Here is a 27,863-nt window from a genome sequence, read left to right as displayed (position 1 = left end):
GTCATCCCTCTCTCTATTCGACGGATAGAGAGATTACTTCTGAGTGGACCTCCGGCCAGTAAGTAGGAAAAAATTTAAAAAATTAAAAATTAAAAATAAAATAATAAAATAAAATTAAGACGCCATGAAAATGGTAGAATCAAATTTCCATGGGTTTTAAATCCTGCCTGAAATTCAATTCAGGCTCTAAGCGGTAGTCAATACACCAATAAATCAACGCTTGCCGTTGACTCAAAAATAGAGCCCATTATACGAGTAGATTATAGATTTATTTTGTGAAAATTTTATAGTCCTAGCAATATGTTTTTTAATGATTAAACGAGCCTGGAGCAATATTTTCGGTGTACTCAATATGGCACGTGACGGTTGACCTAAAGTCAAGGCTACATATTTTAGCCCAATAAAATGGTTCCACGTGTACACTACAAATTCCCGCCTTTTGAACGTAACTAATTAACCACCGGCCCGTTATAATGCCTGGCATATCAACTCAACGACTCACTCACCATTATTTTGATTCTATTTTAAACACATTTGATCATCACTTTCTTGTTACTTATCAGATCAAACCAAATCAAATCCCCATAATGAATTTAGTTCTCATCAAATAAATTCAAAAAATCGCCTTTCAAAAAAAAAAAAAAAAAATTCAATTCTTTGTCAGCATAATGCAAGAATGAAACATCTTTTCATCTGCTACAATCATTCATTCATCATCAACCCATAGGTAATTTGAATCTGTCGTGTTTAAACTTTACAATTTCTGCACAATGATTAAGGTTTTAACATTTGGGTGAATTTGTTTGGATTGATTTTCAGGATCATATTTGCATCCGTCAACATTCCTCCTATTATTTGATCGTTTATTCGTAGTGCTGTTAAGGATCTTGAATTTGTATCAGAATTCAGGGGTTACAACTTATATTCATAGGTAACTGTTCTGATTTTAATTTCTTTACTGTTTATCATAATGTTAATCACTGATTCTAACTGTGTAGTTTTATTTCATTAAACTGGCACATTGTTATTGAATTTCATCTACATTTTCATGAGAATTCAAACGTGTATTTTGAGTTCAATCTGCTTCAATAATTCGATCTGAGTTGAGATTCTGTTTCAAATTTTGGTTTATCGGGTTCTTTTAGGCATTTCTTGATTATTACAATAAATTTTGTGTTTTTTGTTCAATTTTTGACACTGGCAATCTTGTTATAGTTCAACTCTTTTCGTAAATCAATCTAATATGATAGTATATTAGCTAATTATGTGCTAGAGCGTATAGTTTATGTTATTGCCTTCTAACTGGATTTCTTTTATTTATCAGTAACTTTGAATATTAGAACAGTATATCAAACTCATCTTGAGCGTTATGTCCGTTAATATGTCATTATACCTATTGCGGGTCACATTACATATATTATCATCATTTTCGCTTAAAAGAACAGATAATTCGACCTGAGAGATGATTGGATTACAGTACACTTTTGTACTGAAATTGCTCGTCTTAATAGTTTTATACTTAGTAAATTTGGTGTTTTTTTTTCAGGAACTTTTCTCGTTCCAGCATTATTTGAAGTTTTTGTGAATACATAAAGTGCGTGCAAAAATGGCTCGTGTTAAAAGACCTAGTAATTCAGTACCAGAAAGACAACGGAGAGAATCGGGTTCGAATGTTCAAGGTGAAGAAGATAGACAAGTGACACAAACAGAATCTGATAAGGATAATAAAAGTAATGATGCAGGGGAAGGTTCACAAAGTGTGAATAAGGAAAAATCCAAGGGTAAGAGGCCAACCTTACCCGAAAAAGAAAGTAAACGCTTGAAAAGCACCACGTATGAAACGTATAATGCGGGAACTGCTAGTGCTAAATCCGGAAAGAGAATGTTTGCTGGTAGAATAGTAAAAGCATTTGCTGTTAAGAGTAAGAATTTTCCAGGACCAGTGAAGAAACAAAAAAAGGATGTTTCACAAAGCTTGGATCCGGATTCAGAGGAAACGTGTAAAGGATTTACGGGAAAAAATTACGATGCTGACTCAGATGACAGCGATGGAAACGGAGGTGGCGGTGAAGCCCATAAGAACTTATCATATCCGACCTCAAAACTTGTTGCCTGAAACTGATGGACGTTTTTAGTACCACAAATTTGATGTTTTTTTGTTACAGTATGTGCATTTTTTCATAGCTGCAGGGTTACATGAAAAGAAATCAGATATACGATTTTAATACAAGCATTCGTTGATGAATATTTTTAATACATTTATGGTTTTGTTACATCGAGTACTACGCTATCAACAACTAACTCTAGATCTGTATTTTCGCTATCTTTAGCTATGTGTTCAATGGGCTTATAAGTATAAAGCCAAGAACACACATAATAGTACACAAGGTTTACTACTTGTATAACAGTAACAAGCATATAGTAGTATTGCAATTGACCTCTATTTAAATTCCTATCAGGCAGCCAATTTCGTCCGTTTCGATCTGCAGTAAACTTATGAACCATGGTTACTAAAAAAGTTCCTGCATACTGACCAAGTCCATTTGCGGTCCAATAAAGAGCTATAGCCGAGCTTTTCATACTTTCGGGTGACTGATCGTAAATAAACTCCAATTTACCAACGTAAAAAAATGCTCCGGCTACACCATGAAGCGAGTACTGAGGAACCAACCAAAACACACTGATCGGTATTATCTGAGTTGGCTTGTCAAGCAAGTTATAATCTCGTGCCACTTGTTTACGTTTAACCTCCACAAACGATGCTACAAATGTTGCACAAATGCTTATCGCAAAGCCAACACCTATTCGTTGTAAACATGTGATGCCTGCAGGGTTTTTTGTTATGCGGGATGCAAAAGGGACAAATAGACGGTCGTATATTGCAAGGGTAATAATCAAAGCTAAAACATCAAAGACCGCCATTGTAGCGGGAGGTATTTCGAATGAGCTCGTTTTGACTAAGTGACGATCCATGGTTCGGGCTTGCATTAGGGTGAAGCTATTTTGGTGTGAATAAGCCATTACGTATACAATTCCCGTTGACACAATTGGCAAAATTCGAATGATTGATTTTAATTCTTCGACTCGATGTACAGTAGAAATTCGCCACAATTTTGGTGAGTTTGAATTTAGGTCAGTGGTGTCTTCTTCGGTTATGATGGCAGCCTTATCAAACCACCTTCAAAAACACATATGAAATATCAACTTAGAGTATGAACCTAATTTATCAACTTAGAGGGTCAATTTGGGTCATTGAGCTGTTTTTCTAGAAAACATGATTTAAACTTGGATTAATGACAACCGTAAAGGATGTTGTTATTCGTTAACATGCATTGAATCATTGTAAATAACGGTTATCAGTCACTTTCAAACTGGCAGTTATCAAGATATAAAACACATTAACGACAGCCCAAGAGCCTTCATTAGCAAAATCCTTTAAACTTTAGACATATCTTACCTCAATTGGTTGGAATGAACAAGTCGTCCATCTTTAGATATTTTTGCATCGAGCTCTTTGTTCTCGTATAGAAGTTTATCATCTAACGGTACGTCAAATTTCCTCTTCTTTATAGCAGCAACAATGACTTGAATAAGTCTTACAAACGGGCTTCCTTCCGGTTTTAATTTTTTATAAATCGGAGAGCCGATTAAAAATATCACAAATGCAACCACCATTGCAATTGTTGGTATACCAAGACCCCATCCCCAACTAACATTATCTTGAACATACACCACCAGTGTTATTGCAGATAGGCTTGATAGTGACAACAAGAAGTAATACCAGTTGAAGAAATTCCAGTTTTTCGCTTGAGTTTTTAGTTTCATATTGTCTAGTTGATCTGCAGCAAACGCAACAACGCAAGGCCTTGTGCCACCTAAGCCGATTGACGTTAAAAGGAGGGAGATATAAAGGACTGATAGTTGCGATTGTGATGCTTCTTTGCAGTTCATTTGGGTGGGACACTGCTGCGGGCGAAACTGTGGTAGTACTGCTGATACTGTAATAATGATCATTCCCTGAATGTATATTCGTATAACGTTAAGTTAATAGTCCTTGAACCTCGTAAAACGAATTAAATAGTTTAAGTCATTTTAGGAGGACAGAAAACGAAAGAGGTTTTCCCCATTCAGGTTATCCGGGACAGATCTACGTTTGTAAGACTTATTTGTACTCAGGGACTGTCAATGTAGCAAGTTAAATGTGTCATCTAAGGACTAAACATGCAAAAAGCCTGATCAAGGAACTGAAACTGTAAAAATGGGTATTACAAGGAGACTGGTTTTTGTAATTTACTATATAAAATTAAGGCACAATTATTTCAAAAGGAACAAATTGTTAAAATAAGAGCAATATTAACTAAGGTGAGCAACAACAACAACAACAAAACCCAATACCACATGAGTGGTGTATGGGGAGGTGAGATGTAGGCAATCATTCCCCTATCCGAGAATAAAGACAAGTCATTTCTCCACCCAGAGTGAAACACTCTCAAGAGTAGAGAAAGTCATCCCTCTCTTTATTCGACGGATAAAGAGATTGCTTCCGAGAGGACCTCCGACCTTTAAGTAGGAAAAAGTTTAAAAAAAAAAAAATACTAAAAAAAAAAATAATAATAGACGCCATGAAAATAGTATAATCAAATTTCCATGAGTTTGAAATCCTGCCTGAAAAAAATACCACGGATAAGGTGAGCATTTAACCCATTTGTATGGTGGTGCAGAAAGGTAACTAAGGTGAGAATGTAACCAGTTCATAAACAAGCAAGGCTATGATGATGGTCCAGTAGCGACCGGCGAAAGAGTCAGCAATAAATGCACCAAAAATGGGCATAAAACTAGCAACGCCTCCGAAATTAGTCAGGGTGTTGGATGCCTTCACCAACGGCATGTTAAGTTGTTCAGTTAAGTATGTAATCATGTTGGCGTTGAAACCAGTGGCGGCGAATCTGTCACATATCTCATTTGCTGTCAATTATCAAAAGGCTCATCAACTTCTAGAATTTATCATTTCATATATGATTATGGTGTCAAATTTAAAAACCAACAGTATGATCCAACGCAGTGATATTAGTAATTCTCATATACGATTATAATATGATCATTATGATATTGATTATCGTTATCATTATGTGATTTATGATTTGAAGGCATGTCAAAAAGGAGTTTGATTGGGTCAGAAAAATAAATAAATAAATAAAGGATAAGGGTGATGTCATGATAGATAATAGTTAGTATATTATTAGCATTTCATGGACTACTTGTTCATTCTTTATGAACAATTATTAGCTGGTGAGAAAACATTAGCATATTGACAACTTTTAATTAAACTCACACCTTAACAAATCGAAAGTACCATGATTAGCAAACTAATTACTATATTCTACTTGTATGACATAAGTTATTTAAGTTGTGTTCTTTAACCAAAATTTTTAAACAACACTAATCTTTCAGTTTGCATCCAAAATAAATACTAATGAAATTTGTCTAAGTACATACCAAGGATAAATGGCATTGTTCTAATCCCACCAAGCTTCTTTTGTTTTGCAACCTTAATAGGTTCTTCATCTTTCATGTTCTCATTCTCTGGTTCCATTTTGTTGAAGTGTTTTGGAGTTTGAAGTATGAGTAAATCTTAAGCTATCAGTAATGGCTGATTTTAAACAAATAAAAGCATATTGGCAAATGAATGATTGATTAGTATGGGTGGGGTCTTGATGTGTATGTAGCGGAGGTATTGTTATACTGTTATAGTAAGACCAGATGCAAAAAACCAAATTATTGGCCAACTTTAGGGAGCCAAAACTTCTCAATCTAAATAGAAATAACAATAATATCTACTAGACCTGTAAACCAGCAATCTCGAACCTCTTGTTTTTTAGTCTTCAGAATTTTGTATGGAAGCGGTAGTGATCATTATCAACGCGTTTTTAAGTCTTCGGCATTTAATATGATCTCGTTTTTATTCTATCATCATCTATAATCAGGGGCGGAAACAAAAGGGGGCCGGGTGGGGCGCCGGCCCCTAGTACCTTTGAAATTGTTGGCCCAAAAATTTCCAATTATGTTTATTTTGCCCTCAAAGTCTTCATATTTTGCCCAAAAGCCTCCATATTTTGCCTAAAAAAAAGTTGCAGTGAATGTGAACGCTTTTAAAAAAAAATTTCGCTCCCTGTGAAAAAAATTCCTGGTTCCGCCACTATCTCCAGTGGCGGTACTTAAGGTACTCCAGAGGGGGAGCTCGCCCCATCGGCTTTCTCGAAAAAATAAATTTTACACTAAAGAAAAAAAATACTAAAAAATAAGATTTTTTTGGTGTTTACCCCTCGTGTCACTAATTTACGCCCTCTGTAGTTGGGTTCAAGTTTCGACACTGACTGTCTCTAATAATACAAGATGGCTATATGAAATTTCAAATATATCCAAAGTTTATTATGTCGTTATTTGTTTTTGTTCTACCTCAATAATTATGATATGGGGTAACTAGTAAATGGGGTCCCCTAGGGAGGAAATTTGCTCAGTTCCTTTGTTTCATATGCAGAGATATACTCCGTATTTCAAAGTTTAAATGTTATTGATTATATAATACTAATATGTTAAGCTGGATGTTGTATGAAACCACCCACAGATGGATCCAACCTCTCAAATTGGTCGTTATTCATTTGTGCGTAATCTTACTTGACTAAAGATAAATTTCAACAGTATTTCTTGGTATTACATTAGCCCAAACTCTCTATCTTTCTTCATATATCTTTAATACCTCCATACAGTTAAACATTAAAGAACCCCATTATTGCTCAGAATTATACTTTTTACATTATTTGTTCTCTATTACTTGTATACGGAGTATAAAATATATATTCCCCCTTTTTGTTTAAAAACCAAAAGCAGAGTCAGTGTAGTTTGGACCTTTAAGGAAACAACTACCATATCTTTACCTTTTGAGCTAAACACAGTCCTTAAATGAATAATTATCCAACTTCACCTCCTTCATAAAAGTTAAATGTCACATAACATGTAATATATGACAAACACGCTCAAGTGGATTTTTTTAGTTAAAGTTCCTTGATAGTAGACAGTTGGCTCATGTGGATTTTTAGATAAAGTTAAATACTTTTAATCCTTTATACATGAGGAACATGTAAGTAGCGGTTAATGTAGTAGTGGTAATATGGGAAATCTATCTTTAGAATTGCATAACCAACCCGATTGAAGTCCACAATAAACTAGTAATGGGCCACAAAGCCCATAAACCTTTCAAAGTTTTATCTAAGTAGAAAATGAAATTGGATAGACAAAATGTAAACTATATTCTCATTGCTTAAAACCACCATAGTCATTCATTCTAGTTCACCACAAAGCCCATAAACCTTTAAAAGGTTAGCATTCTTTACAACATGTATTTAGCTACTACACTTACTAGAAAACAACTACAATGTCTAATTTCATCTCTATCACCTTTCAAAAACCAGAAGAAATAGTATATCTATATTCAATTAAAATCATAACAACAAACAAAACCAACATCGTTATTACTTTCCTGAAACAGCATTGAAGCGGGGACTTGTTCGATTCTTGTGCGCACCACCAGCAGCTCCATCGTTATCATATGTACCATCATCATTACCTCCTCCCTTTTCAATCCATTAACACGTTTCTTAGCTTCTCCATTTTCTTATTTTTTTTACGTCCTAGTTTCTAAATTTTGAGCTTTTACACTCTCCGTTTTTTTAGCTTCACCAGTTTCTGATTTTGTAGCTTCAGGTTTTTCTAGACAACTCATTTACGACTATCGATAGCACGCATCAGATCATCAGCATCAACATAGATCCTATCAAAATCACTACTTGAATTATTTTTATCCGGACCCGGCTCCATTGACATCTTTCCTTTTGCAATAATGAGTCTCTTTATTCGTGCATTTATTTCAGCAACATCATTAGTTTCTATATTACTAGTTTTGTTCTCATCAGGTATTGGTTCCACGAACTACTAATATGAATGTTATTCGTTCTATGTGGGTTTTTAAACATAAAATGAAATCTGGCAGTACTTTTGAGCGATATAAGGTTCGTTTGGTTTGTGATGACAGGTCGCAACGTTGGCGTGGACTGTTATGAGACTTTTAATCTGGTAGTTAAACCTACCACGATTTGCACCATTCTATTTCTTGTTGTATCACAGTCGTGGTCTATTCGGCAACTTGTGTAGAGACCCGTCCTAATCCATCTGGACGAAGTCCATATCAATTACAAACGATTCACAATAGTTGATTACATCGCGAGGTACTTGACCTCTATATGATATATTTTGCAAACATTGCATTCGTTTTTGAAAAGACAATCTTTCATTACATCGAAAGTTGACGGCATGCATACCATTTCATAATGTATCCAACTATACTTGACTTAATAATAATCTTGATGATCTCAACGACTCGAATGCAACGTCTTTTGAAATATGTCATGAATGACTCCAAGTAATATCTTTTAAATGAGCAAATGCACAGCGGAAAATTTCTTTCACACCTGAGATTAAACATGCTTTAAAGTGTCAACCAAAAGGTTGGTGAGTTCATAAGTTTATCATAAAACAATAAAATTCATCATTTTGATAGACCACAAGATTTAAATGCTGCATGGTACAAATGGGCCCGAATCCTACACCCACCTGTAATGTACATGCGATATCTTTTAAATACAGTACACCTTTCCCGTGTACGCAATCCATTTATCATAAATCTTAGTAACCGTACACATATCTCGTGCACAAAAATAACATACACATAATCTGTGTATAAAATCATTCTCTCGATACATAACATTCACTTTTCATTGCTTTCATAGCTTGGCTTGGTAACCGACCTTAACATATAATGCGCATATGAATATCCCCAAAACAGAACATCTCGTCTGTATAATAATCATATAAATTTCGAATTACTAAACACCACGCCCACTAGCCCTTCCGTCTAGTGAACATTCTGGGTGGGGGTGTTAAACCCGGTAGCTACCTTTAGGATTCACGTCAATTAGGTATGCACTAATTCTCAAAATTAGTGATGTTCCCTAATTCTTAGGTTACCAAGCAATAATAATCAGGGGAAAAATATTCATATCAATTGTGGCAATTATCACGTCCACATAATTCAATGGTGGCAATTATCACGTCCACATAATTCATTCGAGGAATGTTTTGCTTGTGTCTATCTCGTCAAACATTCATAAGAGCATTTCATGTATTTGCAGTTCAAAATGTATTTCAAAAGCATTTAATAAAGCAGTTGTAAAAGTAGCGCATGTATTCTCAGTCCCAAAAATATAAAGAGTAAAAGGGAATCAAATGAACTCACTATATTGTATTTTGTAGTAAAAATACATATGACGATATTGAACAATGCAGGGTTGGCCTTAGATTCACGAACCTATATTATTTGTGGATATATTAATACACGTAATCGTAATCGATCAATTATATATATATATATATATATATATATATATATATATATATATATATATATATATATATATATATATATATATATATATATATATATATATATATATATATATATATATTTTGCTATTAATAGTATACTTGTTATACTATATGTTATTTAGATAATTTTAATATATTTAGTTTATATGTTTTATATAATTATTACTTATGATTAATAATAAAAACTATATATTAAGGTTTAGTATATATTTATATATTAATTTGTATAGCTTAACTAATACTACCTCCGTCTCATTCCAATAGGGCAGTATTCCATTTTGGGCTGTCCCATTCTGATAGTCCACTTCCATAAATAGAAAGGAAAGAAGATATTTCATTGGTGGATCTGGAGAGAGAAGATATTTTATTGGTGGAGAAATGAAGTTAGTGAGATTTTCTAAAACTGCGTGTTTTTTGTCCGTGGACTATTGGAATGAGACGGAGGGAGTATCTTTTTAGTAATAAAAGTGTAACGTAATGTATTTTTATATAAAAGTATCTTTTTATGATAATTTTGATAGTTTTAGTGATAACAAAATATTAATTTTTATAAGAAAAATAATGATAATAAGTTTAATAATACTAATACTAATGATTATGTTAATAATAATAATGATAATATTTATACTACTTATGTTACTAATAATAATAATAATGATAACTAATACTTGCATGACAAAATTTATAATAATAAATACATTAGTAATGTTATCAATAATAGTAATGGTTTTAAGACTTATAATTATGACAATAATACTTATAAATGTTATAATACTAATAATAAAAATAATATCAATAACAATAATAATAATCATGGTAATAACATTAATAATAATAATTATATAAATGATAATCAAAATAATAATATTAATAAAAGATGAAGCTACCTTTATGGAATTCAGCCAAAATAAAATACTGCTCATCTGGGACTCGAACCCGCGACCATTAGTTAACCCAACACACCACTCAACCATCTGATCCATTTTTCTTTTCTGAATATTATGCCACAGCAATTTTTATAAACCGTTTTATTTATTCCTCTTCTTCTTTATATTTTCCTTCGACCAAAATTTTACAGGATCATAATATAAATACATGTTTCGTTTTAAGTTTTTAAAAATTAATTAATAATAACCTGGAATTACTAATTTATATTAACAGAAAAAAATTAAATATATAGATAGAATAGCTGGGACAGGTTCGAAGAAGAAAAAGGAAAAAAAAATATATATTAAAACCCAAATGCAAATTCGATCCTTTTGAATGTTATAGCCTAAACATATAACACGAAAAAGTTTTCAAATCGTTAATGGAAACTATCTGGAATATCAATTAAACCTAAATCAAAACAGAAAATTCGAATTCAATCAAAGAACATTCGTTGACTTGTTGGAACGTAAACTTTGACCTCAATAATTCGATTTCAATTCTAAGAATTGAAATCTAAAACTTTCCAGATAGTTTTATTAGAAGATTACTAACAGAACTACATTTAAGGATTTGTAGATTTCATTCGAATTCAAAGTATTTAAAAAATTGTGCATGAACAGAGGTTTTATGCGTGTTCTTCAAATTGTGTTTTAATTTTTCTGTTTTAATCTGAATTCTACAAGTAAGGTGTCATATAGATGCTAACAGGTATAATCACGGCTAAAGTAACGCAATTCACGTTTTTGTTTCTTAGTTTAATTGGTACGACCAATTTAATCGAATCAAAGACATTCAGAAAACTCCAATCGACCTTTACAGAATTTGTTTGCTACTAGGACCATTAGGGATTTGATCATACCAGTTTTGCAATTATAAAACAATTTACACCTCAGCTTGATAACGAGAGGAAACAAAATACATAATCTAGATAATTATATAGGTATTTTAATCGTATATATATCAGTATACGAAATTTTATATATATCTGTATTATATATATATATATATATATATATATATATATATATATATATATATATATATATATATATATATATATATATATATATATCTATATGTGGATTTGAATGTATACGTATCGTAAGGATATATATATATATATATATATATATATATATATATATATATATATATATATATATATATATATATATATATATATATATATATATATATATATATATATCTATATGTGGATTTGAATGTATACGTATGGTATTCAGTATTTGTATAAGTATATGTATATGTTTTACAATCTGAATTATTAAATATATATACATGTATTAATAATAATATTAGTACTAATAATAAATATATAAATAATAATAATAATACAATTTATAATAATGATAAAATATCAATAATTCTAATAATTAATAATTAAAAAAAATAGTAATTCTAATAATATTAATAATAACGATAATAGTATTAATCATAATGATACTAATAATTATAATTATAATTATATTAGTTATAATAATGTCAATATTATTAATGAGAATAATAATAATAACAACAACAATATAACAACTTATACATAACAAATTTTATATAAATATACATATATATTTATATATCATATTGTAATTTATAATATTAATAATACAAATATTAATATTAATATTAACTTAGTAATAATGAAAGTGATGGTTATAATATCAATGTAACATTTTAACTTGTACCTACATATAATATATCAACTTTTCACTATATTATATAATAACGTTTATTGTGTATTTAATATTACAATATGTTAATAACTATAAATAGAAATTACATATATAGATTTATAATAATATATATGTATATATATATATATATATATATATATATATATATATATATATATATATATATATATATATATATATATATATATATATATATATATATATATATATATATTCATTTTGATATTAACTTATTTGTTCTAACTATTACTTTACATTATGGATCCACTTAACTATATTATATATATATATATATATATATATATATATATATATATATATATATATATATATATATGTTTATATTTATATTTATATTTATATTTATATACATATAAATATTATCTGCACAAAAATGTTCGTGAATCATCGGGAATAGTCAAAGGTTAACTGAATCTCTAAAAGTAGTTCAAATATTTTTAAAACCCAACAGGACAGACTTTGCTTATTGTGTCGAAATCATATAAAGATTAAGTTTAAATTTGGTCGGAAATTTTCGGGTCGTCACAACTTGATGTTAAGAACGCTTTTCTTCATAGCAAATGACAGGAAACAATGTATATGTATCAACCGTTTGGGTTTCACAATTACCATCCATCCAGAATTGGTGGGTCTAATCCAATTATGTTTATGGATCAATCATTTGGTTAAAGTGAATACACATTTATTGGGCTAAGATATCCTCTTGTTGGGCTTCTATTTGGGCCATTATAATACGTTGGGGTCTGTTAGAGGCGTCTTAAATAACGTGCAAGATAAGCCATTCACATGACCCTAAATTTGAAGAGGGCCCAAAATTTCACTATCGATCTACATAATGGGAAAAAGAACTAACATTCGAAAAAAATTATTTTTTCCTTACAGCAAGAATTACCCTAAATTAAAACTCAAATTTATAACTGATAAAGGGATAAAGTTGAAATGTCCCGTTCTTATTGATTAAAAACGTTCCATATTAATTGATTTCGTTGCGAGGTTTTGACCTCTATATGAGACGTTTTTCAAAGACCGCATTCATTTTAAAACAAACCATAACCTTTATTTCATCAATAAAGGTTTAAAAAGCTTTACGTAGATTATCAAATAATGATAATCTAAAATATCCTGTTTACACACGACCATTACATAATGGTTTACAATACAAATATGTTACAACAAAATAAGTTTCTTGAATGCAGTTTTTACACAATATCATACAAGCATGGACTCCAAATCTCGTCCTTATTTAAGTATGCTACAGCGGAAGCTCTTAATAATCACCTGAGAATAAACATGCTTAAAACGTCAACAAAAATGTTGGTGAGTTATAGGTTTAACCTATATATATCAAATCATAATAATAGACCACAAGATTTCATATTCCAATACACATCCCATACATAGAGATAAAAATCATTCATATGGTGAACACCTGGTAACCGACATTAACAAGATGCATATATAAGAATATCCCCATCATTCCGGGACACCCTTCGGATATGATATAAATTTCGAAGTACTAAAGCATCTGGTACTTTGGATGGGGTTTGTTAGGCCCAATAGATCTATCTTTAGGATTCGCGTCAATTAGGGTGTCTGTTCCCTAATTCTTAGATTACCAGACTTAATAAAAAGGGGCATATTCGATTTCGATAATTCAACCATAGAATGTAGTTTCACTTACTTGTGTCTATTTTGTAAATCATTTATAAAACCTGCATGTATTCTCATCCCAAAAATATTAGATTTTAAAAGTGGGACTATAACTCACTTTTACAGATTTTTACTTCGTCGGGAAGTAAGACTTGGCCACTGGTTGATTCACGAACCTATAACAATATATACATATATATCAAAGTATGTTCAAAATATATTTACAACACTTTTAATATATTTTGATGTTTTAAGTTTATTAAGTCAGCTGTCCTCGTTAGTAACCTACAACTAGTTGTCCACAGTTAGATGTACAGAAATAAATCGATAAATATTATCTTGAATCAATCCACGACCCAGTGTATACGTATCTCAGTATTGATCACAACTCAAACTATATATATTTTGGAATCAACCTCAACCCTGTATAGCTAACTCCAACATTCACATATAGAGTGTCTATGGTTGTTCCGAAATATATATAGATGTGTCGACATGATAGGTCGAAACATTGTATACGTGTCTATGGTATCTCAAGATTACATAATATACAATACAAGTTGATTAAGTTATGGTTGGAATAGATTTGTTACCAATTTTCACGCAGCTAAAATGAGAAAAATTATCCAATCTTGTTTTACCCATAACTTCTTCATTTTAAATCCGTTTTGAGTGAATCAAATTGCTATGGTTTCATATTGAACTATATTTTATGAATCTAAACAGAAAATGTATAGGTTTATAGTCGGAAAAATAAGTTACAAGTCGTTTTTGTAAAGGTAGTCATTTCAGTCGAAAGAACGACGTCTAGATGACCATTTTAGAAAACATACTTCCACTTTGAGTTTAACCATAATTTTTGGATATAGTTTCATGTTCATAATAAAAATCATTTTCCCAGAATAACAACTTTTAAATCAAAGTTTATCATAGTTTTTAATTAACTAACCCAAAACAGCCCGCGGTGTTACTACGACGGCGTAAATTCGGTTTTACGGTGTTTTTCGTGTTTCCAGGTTTTAAATCATTAAGTTAGCATATCATATAGATATAGAACATGTGTGTAGTTGATTTTAAAAGTCAAGTTAGAAGGATTAACTTTTATTTGCGAACAAGTTTAGAATTAACTAAACTATGTTCTAGTGATTACAAGTTTAAACCTTCGAATAAGATAGCTTTATATGTATGAATCGAATGATGTTATGAACATCATTACTACCTCAAGTTCCTTGGATAAACCTACTGGAAATGAGAAAAATAGATCTAGCTTCAAAGGATCCTTGGATGGCTTGAAAGTTCTTGAAGCAGAATCATGACACGAAAACAATTTCAAGTAACATTTCCACTCGAAATAAGATTGTTATAGTTATAGAAATTGAATTAAAGTTTGAATATGATTATTACCTTGTATTAGAAATATAACCTACTGTAAGTAACAAAGGTTTCTTGATCTTGGATGATTACTTGGAATGGATTTAGAAAACTTGGAAGTAAACTTGCAATCTTGGAAGTATTCTTGATTTTATGAAACTAGAACTTTTGGAATTTATGAAGAACACTTAGAATTTGAAGATAGAACTTGAGAGAGATCAATTAGATGAAGAAAATTGAAGAATGAAAGTGTTTGTAGGTGTTTTTGGTCGTTGGTGTATGGATTAGATATAAAGGATATGTAATTTTGTTTTCATATAAATAAGTCATGAATGATTACTCATATTTTTGTAATTTTATGAGATATTTCATGCTAGTTGCCAAATGATGGTTCCCACATGTGTTAGGTGACTCACATGGGCTGCTAAGAACTGATCATTGGAGTGTATATACCAATAGTACATACATCTAAAAGCTGTGTATTGTACGAGTACGAATACGGGTGCATACGAGTAGAATTGTTGATGAAACTGAACGAGGATGTAATTGTAAGCATTTTTGTTAAGTAGAAGTATTTTGATAAGTGTCTTGAAGTCTTTCAAAAGTGTATGAATACATATTAAAACACTACATGTATATACATTTTAACTGAGTCGTTAAGTCATCGTTAGTCGTTACATGTAAATGTTGTTTTGAAACCTTTAGGTTAACGATCTTGTTGAATGTTGTTAACCCATTGTTTATTATAACAAATGAGATGTTAAATTGTTATATTATCATGATATTATGATATATAATATATCTTAGTATGATGTATATACAGTTAAATGTCGTTACAACGATAATCGTTACATATATGTCTCGTTTCGAAATCATTAAGTTAGTAGTCTTATTTTTACATATGTATTTCATTGTTAATACACTTAATAATATATTTAATCATCATTTAACATAATTAACCAAGTGTATCAATATCTTAATATGATTCATATGTACCTAGTAAGACGTTGTTATAACGATAATCGTTATATATATATCGTTTTCGAGTTTCTTAAATTAATAGTCTCATTTTTATGTATATAACTCATTGTTAAAATACCTAATGAGATACATACTTATAATAAAATCATGTTAACTATATATATAACCATATATATGTCATCGTATAGTTTTTACAAGTTTTAACGTTCGTGAATCACCGGTCAACTTGGGTGGTCAATTGTCTATATGAAACCTATTTCAATTAATCAAGTCTTAACAAGTTTGATTGCTTAACATGTTGGAAACACTTAATCATGTAAATAACAATTTCATTTAATATATATATATAAACATGGAAAAGTTCGGGTCACTACAGTACCTACCCGTTAAATAAATTTCGTCCCGAAATTTTAAGCAGTTGGAGGTGTTGACGTATCTTCTGGAAATAAATGTGGGTATTTCTTCTTCATCTGATCTTCTCGTTCCCAGGTGAACTCGGGTCCTCTACGAGCATTCCATCGAACCTTAACAATTGGTATCTTATTTTGCTTAAGTCTTTTAACCTCACGATCCATTATTTCGACGGGTTCTTCGATAAATTGAAGTTTTTTGTTGATTTGGATTTCATCTAACGGAATAGTGAGATCTTCTTTAGCAAAACATTTCTTCAAATTCGAGACGTGGAAAGTGTTATGTACAGCCACGAGTTGTTGAGGTAACTCAAGTCGGTAAGCTACTGGTCCGACACGATCAATAATCTTGAATGGTCCAATATACCTTGGATTTAATTTCCCTCGTTTACCAAATCGAACAACGCCTTTCCAAGGTGCAACTTTAAGCATGACCATCTCTCCAATTTCAAATTCTATATCTTTTCTTTTAATGTCAGCGTAGCTCTTTTGTCGACTTTGGGCGGTTTTCAACCGTTGTTGAATTTGGATGATCTTCTCGGTAGTTTCTTGTATTATCTCCGGACCCGTAATCTGTCTATCCCCCACTTCACTCCAACAAATCGGAGACCTGCACTTTCTACCATAAAGTGCTTCAAACGGCGCCATCTCAATGCTTGAATGGTAGCTGTTGTTGTAGGAAAATTCTGCTAACGGTAGATGTCGATCCCAACTGTTTCCGAAATCAATAACACATGCTCGTAGCATGTCTTCAAGCGTTTGTATCGTCCTTTCGCTCTGCCCATCAGTTTGTGGATGATAGGCAGTACTCATGTCTAGACGAGTTCCTAATGCTTGCTGTAATGTCTGCCAGAATCTTGAAATAAATCTGCCATCCCTATCAGAGATAATAGAGATTGGTATTCCATGTCTGGAGACGACTTCCTTCAAATACAGTCGTGCTAACTTCTCCATCTTGTCATCTTCTCTTATTGGCAGGAAGTGTGCTGATTTGGTGAGACGATCAACTATTACCCAAATAGTATCAAAACCACTTGCAGTCCTTGGCAATTTAGTGATGAAATCCATGGTAATGTTTTCCCATTTCCATTCCGGGATTTCGAGTTGTTGAAGTAGACCTGATGGTTTCTGATGCTCAGCTTTGACCTTAGAACACGTCAAACATTCTCCTACGTATTTAGCAACATCGGCTTTCATACCCGGCCACCAAAAATGTTTCTTGAGATCCTTGTACATCTTCCCTGTTCCAGGATGTATTGAGTATCTGGTTTTATGAGCTTCTCTAAGTACCATTTCTCTCATATCTCCAAATTTTGGTACCCAAATCCTTTCAGCCCTATACCAAGTTCCGTCTTCCTGAATATTAAGATGCTTCTCCGATCCTTTAGGTATTTCATCCTTTAAATTTCCCTCTTTTAAAACTCCTTGTTGCGCCTCCTTTATTTGAGTAGTAAGGTTATTATGAATCATTATATTCATAGATTTTACTCGAATGGGTTCTCTGTCCTTCCTGCTCAAGGCATCGGCTACCACATTTGCCTTCCCCGGGTGGTAACGAATCTCAAAGTCGTAATCATTTAACAATTCAATCCACCTACGCTGCCTCATATTCAGTTGTTTCTGATTAAATATGTGTTGAAGACTTTTGTGGTCGGTATATATAATACTTTTGACCCCATATAAGTAGTGCCTCCAAGTCTTTAATGTAAAAACAACCGCGCCTAATTCCAAATCATGCGTCGTATAATTTTGCTCGTGAATCTTCAATTGTCTAGACGCATAAGCAATCACCTTCGTTCGTTGCATTAATACACAACCGAGACCTTGCTTTGATGCGTCACAATAAATCACAAAATCATCATTCCCTTCAGGCAATGACAATATAGGTGTCGTAGTTAGCTTTTTCTTCAATAACTGAAACGCTTTCTCTTGTTCATCCTTCCATTCAAATTTCTTCCCTTTATGCGTTAATGCAGTCAAGGGTTTTGCTATTCTGGAAAAGTCTTGGATGAACCTTCTGTAGTAACCAGCTAGTCCTAAAAACTGGCGTATGTGTTTCGGAGTTTTCAGGGTTTCCCACTTTTCAACAGTTTCTATCTTTGCCGGATCCACCTTAATACCTTTTTTGTTCACTATGTGATCGAGGAATTGAACTTCTTCCAACCAAAATGCACACTTTGAAAATTTAGCGTACAATTCTTCCTTCCTCAATACTTCTAACACCTTTCTCAAATGTTCACCGTATTCTTGGTCATTCTTTGAGTAAATAAGTATGTCATCAATGAAAACAATGACAAACTTGTCAAGGTATGGTCCACACACTCGGTTCATAAGGTCCATGAACACAGCTGGTGCATTAGTTAAACCAAACGGCATGACCATAAACTCGTAATGACCGTAACGTGTTCTGAAAGCAGTCTTTGGAATATCATCTTCTTTCACCCGCATTTGATGATACCCGGAACGTAAGTCAATCTTTGAATAAACAGACGAGCCTTGTAGTTGATCAAATAAGTCGTCGATTCTCGGTAGTGGGTAGCGGTTCTTGATGGTAAGTTTGTTCAACTCTCGGTAGTCAATACACAACCTGAATGTACCATCTTTCTTCTTGACAAACAAAACAGGAGCTCCCCACGGTGATGTGCTTGGTCGAATGAAACCACGCTCTAAAAGTTCTTGTAATTGACTTTGCAGTTCTTTCATCTCGCTGGGTGCGAGTCTGTAAGGAGCACGAGCTATTGGTGCAGCTCCTGGTACAAGATCTATTTGAAATTCAATGGATCGATGTGGGGGTAATCCCGGTAATTCTTTCGGAAATACATCGGGAAATTCTTTTGCGACGGGAACATCATTGATGCTCTTTTCTTCAGTTTGTACTTTCTCGACGTGTGCTAGAACAGCATAGCAACCTTTTCTTATTAGTTTTTGTGCCTTCAAATTACTAATAAGATGTAGCTTCGTGTTGCCCTTTTCTCCGTACACCATTAAGGGTTTTCCTTTTTCTCGTATAATGCGAATTGCATTTTTGTAACAAACGATCTCTGCTTTCACTTCTTTCAACCAGTCCATACCGATTATCACATCAAAACTCCCTAACTCTACTGGTATCAAATCAATTTTAAATATTTCGCTAACCAGTTTAATTTCTCGATTCCGACATATATTATCTGCTGAAATTAATTTACCATTTGCTAATTCGAGTAAAAATTTACTATCCAACGGCGTCAATGGACAACTTAATTTAGCACAAAAATCTCTACTCATATAGCTTCTATCCGCACCCGAATCAAATAAAACGTAAGCAGATTTATTGTCAATAAGAAACGTACCCGTAACAAGCTCCGGGTCTTCCTGTGCCTCTGCCGCATTAATATTGAAAACTCTTCTGCGGCCTTGTCCATTCGTGTTCTCCTGGTTCGGGCAATTTCTAATAATGTGGCCCGGTTTTCCACATTTATAACAAACTATATTGGCATAACTTGCTCCGACACTACTTGCTCCGCCATTACTCGTTCCGACACCATTTGTTCCTTTCGTTCTATTAACCCCTGGTCCGTAGACCTCACACTTCGCCGCGCTATGACCATTTCTTTTACACTTGTTGCAAAATTTGGTGCAGAACCCCGAGTGATACTTTTCACACCTTTGGCATAGCTGCTTCTGATTGTTGTTGTTGTTGCGGTTGTTATTGTTGTTGGGACGATTGTTGTAGTTGTTGTTGTTGTTGTTGTTGTTGTTGTTGTTGTTGTTGTTGGGCCGTTTATTGTAGTTGCGATTGATGTTGCGATTGTTGGGATAATTGTTGCGATTATTATTGTAATTGCTGTTGTTGTTGTATTGGTGATTCTTATCACCATTTTCCTCCCACTTTCTTTTGACTTGCTTCACATTGGCCTCTTCAGCCGTCTGTTCTTTAATTCTTTCCTCAATCTGGTTCACTAGTTTGTGAGCCATTCTACATGCATGTTGTATGGAGGCAGGCTCGTGTGAACTTATATCTTCTTGGATTCTTTCCGGTAATCCTTTCACAAACGCATCGATCTTCTCTTCCTCATCTTCGAACGCTCCCGGACACAATAGGCACAATTCTGTGAATCGTCTTTCGTACGTGGTAATATCAAATCCTTGGGTTCGTAACCCTCTAAGTTCTGTCTTGAGCTTATTGACCTCGGTTCTGGGACGGTACTTCTCGTTCATCAAGTGCTTGAATGCTGACCACGGTAGTGCGTACGCATCATCTTGTCCCACTTGCTCTAGATAGGTATTCCACCATGTTAACGCAGAACCTGTGAAGGTATGAGTAGCGTACTTCACTTTGTCCTCTTCAGTACACTTACTTATGGCAAACACCGATTCGACCTTCTCGGTCTACCGTTTCAATCTGATCGGTCCTTCGGTTCCATCAAATTCCAAAGGTTTGTAGGCAGTGAATTCTTTGTAGGTGCATCCTACACGATTTCCTGTACTACTAGATTCAAGGTTATTGTTGGCATGTAACGCAGCCTGTACTGCGGCTATGTTTGAAGCTAGAAAAGTACGGAATTCCTCTTCATTCATATTCACGGTGTGTCGAGTAGTAGGTGCCATTTCCTTCAAAATATTCAAATGGAACAAGTTAATCATACAGAATATTAAGAGTAGTTAATAGTATTTCGTAGCATAATATGAACTCATTTATAAAAGCTTTTTCTTCATATTAGCGTTTTATAAGTTTAAATTCGGGTAGTACCTACCCGTTAAGTTCATACTTAGTAGCTAATATACAATTCAACTACTACAATTATATATGAAAAACTGATTATAATAATATTTCGCGTTCAAACTTTTATACAATATTTTACAAACTTACAATACCGCTTATTTTACATAAAGCATGAAATATAGCACACAATAACTTTGATACAAGATAGTTGTGAAGATAATTCTAGCTAGTACACAAGTCGTTCAGCAAAGGCAATAAAGACACGTAATTCATACGTCGAGAAACAAGTCATGCATTCTGGTTTTACTAGGACTACTTCCCATCCTTGGTCTTGTGGAACATAACCGTTATGGCCGTTGATAAGACAGCGTGTTGTAACGTCGTCAAAGGGACGAGGGTTACGTAATGACCAACAGTCTCGTAATAACCTAAAAACCTCATTTCTTACCCCAATTACCGACTCTGTCACTTGTGGGAACATTTTGTTTAATAGCTGTAGCCCGATGTTCTTTTTCTCACTTTGGTGAGAAGCGAACATTACTAACCCGTAAGCATAGCATGCTTCTTTATGTTGCATGTTAGCCGCTTTTTCTAAATCATGAACTCCTATATTCGGATACATTGAGTCAAAATAATTTCTTAACCCGTTGCGTAAAATAGCATTTGGGTTCCCCGCAATATATGCGTCAAAGTAAACACATCGTAACTTATAGGTTTCCCAATGTGATATCCCCCATCTTTCAAACGAAAGTCTCTTATAAACCAAGACATTCTTGGAACGTTCTTCGAATGTCTTACAAACTGATCTCGCCTTAAATAGTTGTGCCGAGGAATTCTGACCGACTCTAGACAGGATTTCATCAATCATGTCTCCGGGTAGGTCTCTTAAAATATTGGGTTGTCTACCCATTTTGTGTTTTTAAACTGTAAAATAGACAAGAGTTAGATTCATAAAAAAATATTTATTAATACAAGCAATTTTTACATATATCATAAAGCATAAGCACACTATATTACATATATTACACCACACGAATACAACTATCTTATTCCGACTCGCTCGTTTCTTCTTCTTCTTCATCGGTTTTGGTTCGTTTTGCCAAGTTTCTAGGGATATATGATGTTCCCCTAATACTAGCCGTCGTTTTCCACAACGGTTTAGAAAAACCTGGTGGTTTAGAGGTTCCCGGGTCATTGTTACAACTTAAGGACTTCGGGGGTTGATGATACATATAAAGTTCATCGGGGTTGGAATTAGATTTCTCTATTTTTATGCCCTTTCCCTTATTATTTTCTTTTGCTTTTTTAAATTCAGTTGGGGTAATTTCTATAACATCATCGGAATTCTCGTCGGAATCCGATTCATCGGAGAATTGGTAATCCTCCCAATATTTTGCTTCCTTGGCGGAAACACCATTGACCATAATTAACCTTGGTCGGTTGGTTGAGGATTTTCTTGTACTTAACCGTTTTATTATTTCCCCCACCGGTTCTATTTCCTCCTCCGGTTCCTCCTCTTCCGGTTCTGATTCTTCTTCCGGTTCTGATTCTTCTTCCGGTTCCTCTTCGGGAACTTGTGAATCAGTCCAATATATATTCGACTCTTCGTTATTATTAGGTGAGTCAATGAAATTTGTGCTAGAGGTAGACATCTATCGCACAATATCAAACATGTTAAGAGATTAATATATCACATAATATATACATGTTAATAATATATAGTTTCAAACAAAAATGTTAAGCAATCATTTTTAAACAAAAACACGGTCGAAGTCCAGACTCACTAATGCATCCTAACAAACTCGATAAGACACACTAATGCAAATTTTCTGGTTCTCTAAGACCAACGCTCTGATACCAACTGAAATGTCCCGTTCTTATTGATTAAAAACGTTCCATATTAATTGATTTCGTTGCGAGGTTTTGACCTCTATATGAGACCTTTTTCAAAGACTGCATTCATTTTAAAACAAACCATAACCTTTATTTTATCAATAAAGGTTTAAAAAGCTTTACGTAGATTATCAAATAATGATAATCTAAAATATCCTGTTTACACACGACCATTACATAATGGTTTACAATACAAATATGTTACAACAAAATAAGTTTCTTGAATGCAGTTTTTACACAATATCATACAAGCATGGACTCCAAATCTCGTCCTTATTTAAGTATGCGACAGCGGAAGCTCTTAATAATCACCTGAGAATAAACATGCTTAAAACGTCAACAAAAATGTTGGTGAGTTATAGGTTTAACCTATATATATCAAATCATAATAATAGACCACAAGATTTCATATTTCAATACACATCCCATACATAGAGATAAAAATCACTCATATGGTGAACACCTAGTAACCGACATTAACAAGATGCATATATAAGAATATCCCCATCATTCTGGGACACCCTTCGGATATGATATAAATTTTGAAGTACTAAAGCATCCGGTACTTTGGATGGGGTTTGTTAGGCCCAATAGATCTATCTTTAGGATTCGCGTCAATTAGGGTGTCTGTTCCCTAATTCTTAGATTACCAGACTTAATAAAAAGGGGCATATTCGATTTCGATAATTCAACCATAGAATGTAGTTTCACGTACTTGTGTCTATTTTGTAAATCATTTATAAAACCTGCATGTATTCTCATCCCAAAAATATTAGATTTTAAAAGTGGGACTATAACTCACTTTTACAGATTTTTACTTCGTCGGGAAGTAAGACTTGGCCACTGGTTGATTCACGAACCTATAACAATATATACATATATATCAAAGTATGTTCAAAATATATATACAACACTTTTAATATATTTTGATGTTTTAAGTTTATTAAGTCAGCTGTCCTCGTTAGTAACCTACAACTAGTTGTCCACAGTTAGATGTACAGAAATAAATCGATAAATATTATCTTGAATCAATCCACGACCCAGTGTATACGTATCTCAGTATTGATCACAACTCAAACTATATATATTTTGGAATCAACCTCAACCCTGTATAGCTAACTCCAACATTCACATATAGAGTGTCTATGGTTGTTCCGAAATATATATAGATGTGTCGACATGATAGGTCGAAACATTGTATACGTGTCTATGGTATCTCAAGATTACATAATATACAATACAAGTTGATTAAGTTATGGTTGGAATAGATTTGTTACCAATTTTCACGTAGCTAAAATGAGAAAAATTATCCAATCTTGTTTTACCCATAACTTCTTCATTTTAAATCTGTTTTGAGTGAATCAAATTGCTATGGTTTCATATTGAACTCTATTTTATGAATCTAAACAGAAAATGTATAGGTTTATAGTCGGAAAAATAAGTTACAAGTCGTTTTTGTAAAGGTAGTCATTTCAGTCGAAAGAACGACGTCTAGATGACCATTTTAGAAAACATACTTTCACTTTGAGTTTAACCATAATTTTTGGATATAGTTTCATGTTCATAATAAAAATCATTTTCTCAGAAGAACAACTTTTAAATCAAAGTTTATCATAGTTTTTAATTAACTAACCCAAAACAGCCCGCGGTGTTACTACGACGGCGTAAATTCGGTTTTACGGTATTTTTCGTGTTTCCAGGTTTTAAATCATTAAGTTAGCATATCATATAGATATAGAACATGTGTTTAGTTGATTTTAAAAGTCAAGTTAGAAGGATTAACTTTTATTTGCGAACAAGTTTAGAATTAACTAAACTATGTTCTAGTGATTACAAGTTTAAACCTTCGAATAAGATAGCTTTATATGTATGAATCGAATGATGTTATGAACATCATTAATACCTCAAGTTCCTTGGATAAACCTACTGGAAATGAGAAAAATAGATCAAGCTTCAAAGGATCCTTGGATGGCTTGAAAGTTCTTGAAGCAGAATCATGACACGAAAACAATTTCAAGTAAGATTTTCACTCGAAATAAGATTGTTATAGTTATAGAAATTGAATTAAAGTTTGAATATGATTATTACCTTGTATTGGAAATATAACCTACTGTAAGTAACAAAGGTTTCTTGATCTTGGATGATTACTTGGAATGGATTTAGAAAACTTGGAAGTAAACTTGCAATCTTGGAAGTATTCTTGATTTTATGAAACTAGAACTTTTGGAATTTATGAAGAACACTTAGAATTTGAAGATAGAACTTGAGAGAGATCAATTAGATGAAGAAAATTGAAGAATTAAAGTGTTTGTAGGTGTTTTTGGTTGTTGGTGTATGGATTAGATATAAAGGATATGTAATTTTGTTTTCATATAAATAAGTCATGAATGATTACTCATATTTTTGTAATTTTATGAGATATTTCATGCTAGTTGCTAAATGATGGTTCCCACATGTGTTAGGTGACTCACATGGGCTGCTAATAACTGATCATTGGAGTGTATATACCAATAGTACATACATCTAAAAGCTGTGTATTGTACGAGTACGAATACGGGTGCATACGAGTAGAATTGTTGATGAAACTGAACGAGGATGTAATTGTAAGCATTTTTGTTAAGTAGAAGTATTTTGATAAGTGTCTTGAAGTCTTTCAAAAGTGTATGAATACATATTAAAACACTACATGTATATACATTTTAATTGAGTCGTTAAGTCATCGTTAGTCGTTACATGTAAATGTTGTTTTGAAACCTTTAGGTTAACGATCTTGTTGAATGTTGTTAACCCATTGTTTATTATAACAAATTAGATGTTAAATTGTTATATTATCATGATATTATGATATATAATATATTTTAGTATGATGTATATACAGTTAAATGTCGTTACAACGATAATCGTTACATATATGTCTCGTTTCGAAATCATTAAGTTAGTAGTCTTATTTTTACATATGTATTTCATTGTTAATACACTTAATAATATATTTACTTATCATTTAACATAATTAACCAAGTGTATCAATATCTTAATATGATTCATATGTACCTAGTAAGACGTTGTTATAACGATAATCGTTATATATATCGTTTTCGAGTTTCTTAAATTAATAGTCTCATTTTTATGTGTATAACTCATTGTTAAAATACCTAATGAGATACATACTTATAATAAAAATCATGTTAACTATATATATAACCATATATATGTCATCGTATATTTTTTACAAGTTTTAACGTTCGTGAATCACCGGTCAACTTGGGTGGTCAATTGTCTATATGAAACCTATTTCAATTAATCAAGTCTTAACAAGTTTGATTGCTTAACATGTTGGAAACACTTAATCATGTAAATAACAATTTCATTTAAAATATATATATATATAAACATGGAAAAGTTCGGGTCACTACAAAAGTGATCTCGGAAAACAATTATAAGTTGTTTTCTTATTAATAATGAGAACCTTTTGGTATATGGTAGTATTTTTTATGCTATATTGAAATATTTAACGTTTATTAGGCCCATCTTATAGCCTTATAAATAAATGAGATGGCCATGAGGAATGTTGTGGGCTTTAACGATAGCCAATATGTGTTGCTGTTATTTTAGGTAGTCTAAACCTAGAACGTGTCATACGAATTATGGGGGTTGTTTCCTTTATTTCAGGTTAGTTGGAGTCATGGTTGATTGATCGTGTCTATGTCCGCTAAATATAGCCTTTGACGGTTTTTTCATAAAGTTATAAAGGTCATAAAACTGCATTTATCAATGATTGTTTGTTGACCCTAAATAGTCAATATAATACCGATATTTTTTTAATGGTTATATCGACAACGAATACTTTTATTTGTCACCCACACACTCGTTAGGAGGAAACTTTTCACACACCATCGCCGTATTGGGTATCCGGTGTGATGGAAAATCGTGTATACTTTTCATTCAGATTAACGCAGCGGATTAAAATAAACTTATTATTACAAAACATGCACACGATTGACGGTTCCAACAAGATCCAATTACATCAATAATAATTGTCAAAATATATAAATTTACAAAGTGAGTAAACGATATACCTTTCCTGAAGAAAATGATTTGATGGAGAGAAACTCACGATCAAAAGTATGACCGTCTCTTTGGTTAGTCCACACTACACTTTAAACGATCGTCAATGGATGTTAGTCCAAACTCAAGTAACGATTAATCAACCTTTGATTAATAGAGTGAACAAATAAATAATTATGCTCCGTATATCTTAGCTCGTACTGCAATTTGAGAAGTTTGAAAAGAAACATAAAAATGCCTCTAGTTGTTTGTAAGACAACCACCTTCCAAAAGGGACTTAAAATTTATATTTAGTTTCTTTTTTCTTTCGTACATCCAAGAGGAGAACCAAGAGAAGAATGATTTTATTTGAGGTGTTAGTTTGTTTATATCGCACTTCACATGAATACTTGGTCAAAGAAAACATACTCCATATATAAATTGATAACAGTAGTTGAAAAGAAAAGAAATACAATTTATTTTATTTTTCTTTTGCTTTTTCTTTAACTTTAACTTTTGTAAGTGGACACCAACTAATCCCATTTATTTGACAACAAAATGATCATGTATTAGTTGATCAACTATTAAAGTTATAATCATTGAGAAATTAATTAATCCACAATTAATTAATTAATTTAAATCAAAATAAGC

At 32.6% G+C, this 27,863-nt stretch overlaps 1 protein-coding gene across 1 annotated transcript; it reads right to left on the bottom strand.

The window, feature by feature from the left end:
* Positions 1-2,206: 2,206 nt before the first annotated feature.
* Positions 2,207-5,777, bottom strand: LOC139876922 (protein NRT1/ PTR FAMILY 3.1-like). Its single transcript, XM_071864323.1, has 4 exons — positions 5,497-5,777; positions 4,748-4,965; positions 3,458-4,017; positions 2,207-3,178 (listed from the first exon to the last, which is right to left on the bottom strand). Exons 1-4 carry the CDS (start codon positions 5,591-5,593, stop codon positions 2,260-2,262), a joined length of 1,794 nt encoding a protein of 597 aa, XP_071720424.1. The 5' UTR covers positions 5,594-5,777; the 3' UTR covers positions 2,207-2,259.
* Positions 5,778-27,863: the final 22,086 nt, after the last annotated feature.

Source organism: Rutidosis leptorrhynchoides, chromosome 1 (genome assembly GCF_046630445.1).
Source record: "Rutidosis leptorrhynchoides isolate AG116_Rl617_1_P2 chromosome 1, CSIRO_AGI_Rlap_v1, whole genome shotgun sequence".
In the NCBI taxonomy this organism is placed as follows: domain Eukaryota; kingdom Viridiplantae; phylum Streptophyta; class Magnoliopsida; order Asterales; family Asteraceae; genus Rutidosis; species Rutidosis leptorrhynchoides.
The sequence above is the reverse complement of the archived record's forward strand: the minus strand, read 5'-3'. Positions and strand labels throughout refer to the sequence as shown.

Bases quoted from the DNA above. Each gene is read 5' to 3' on its own strand.
- LOC139876922 (XM_071864323.1), bottom strand. From the start codon at position 5,593: ATGGAACCAGAGAATGAGAACATGAAAGATGAAGAACCTATTAAGGTT. The intron at 4,966-5,496 runs GTATGTACTTAG...GATAATTGACAG, and splicing joins AACAATGCCATTTATCCTTG to CAAATGAGATATGTGACAGA. The intron at 3,179-3,457 runs GTAAGATATGTC...GTGTTTTTGAAG, and splicing joins GTTCATTCCAACCAATTGAG to GTGGTTTGATAAGGCTGCCA.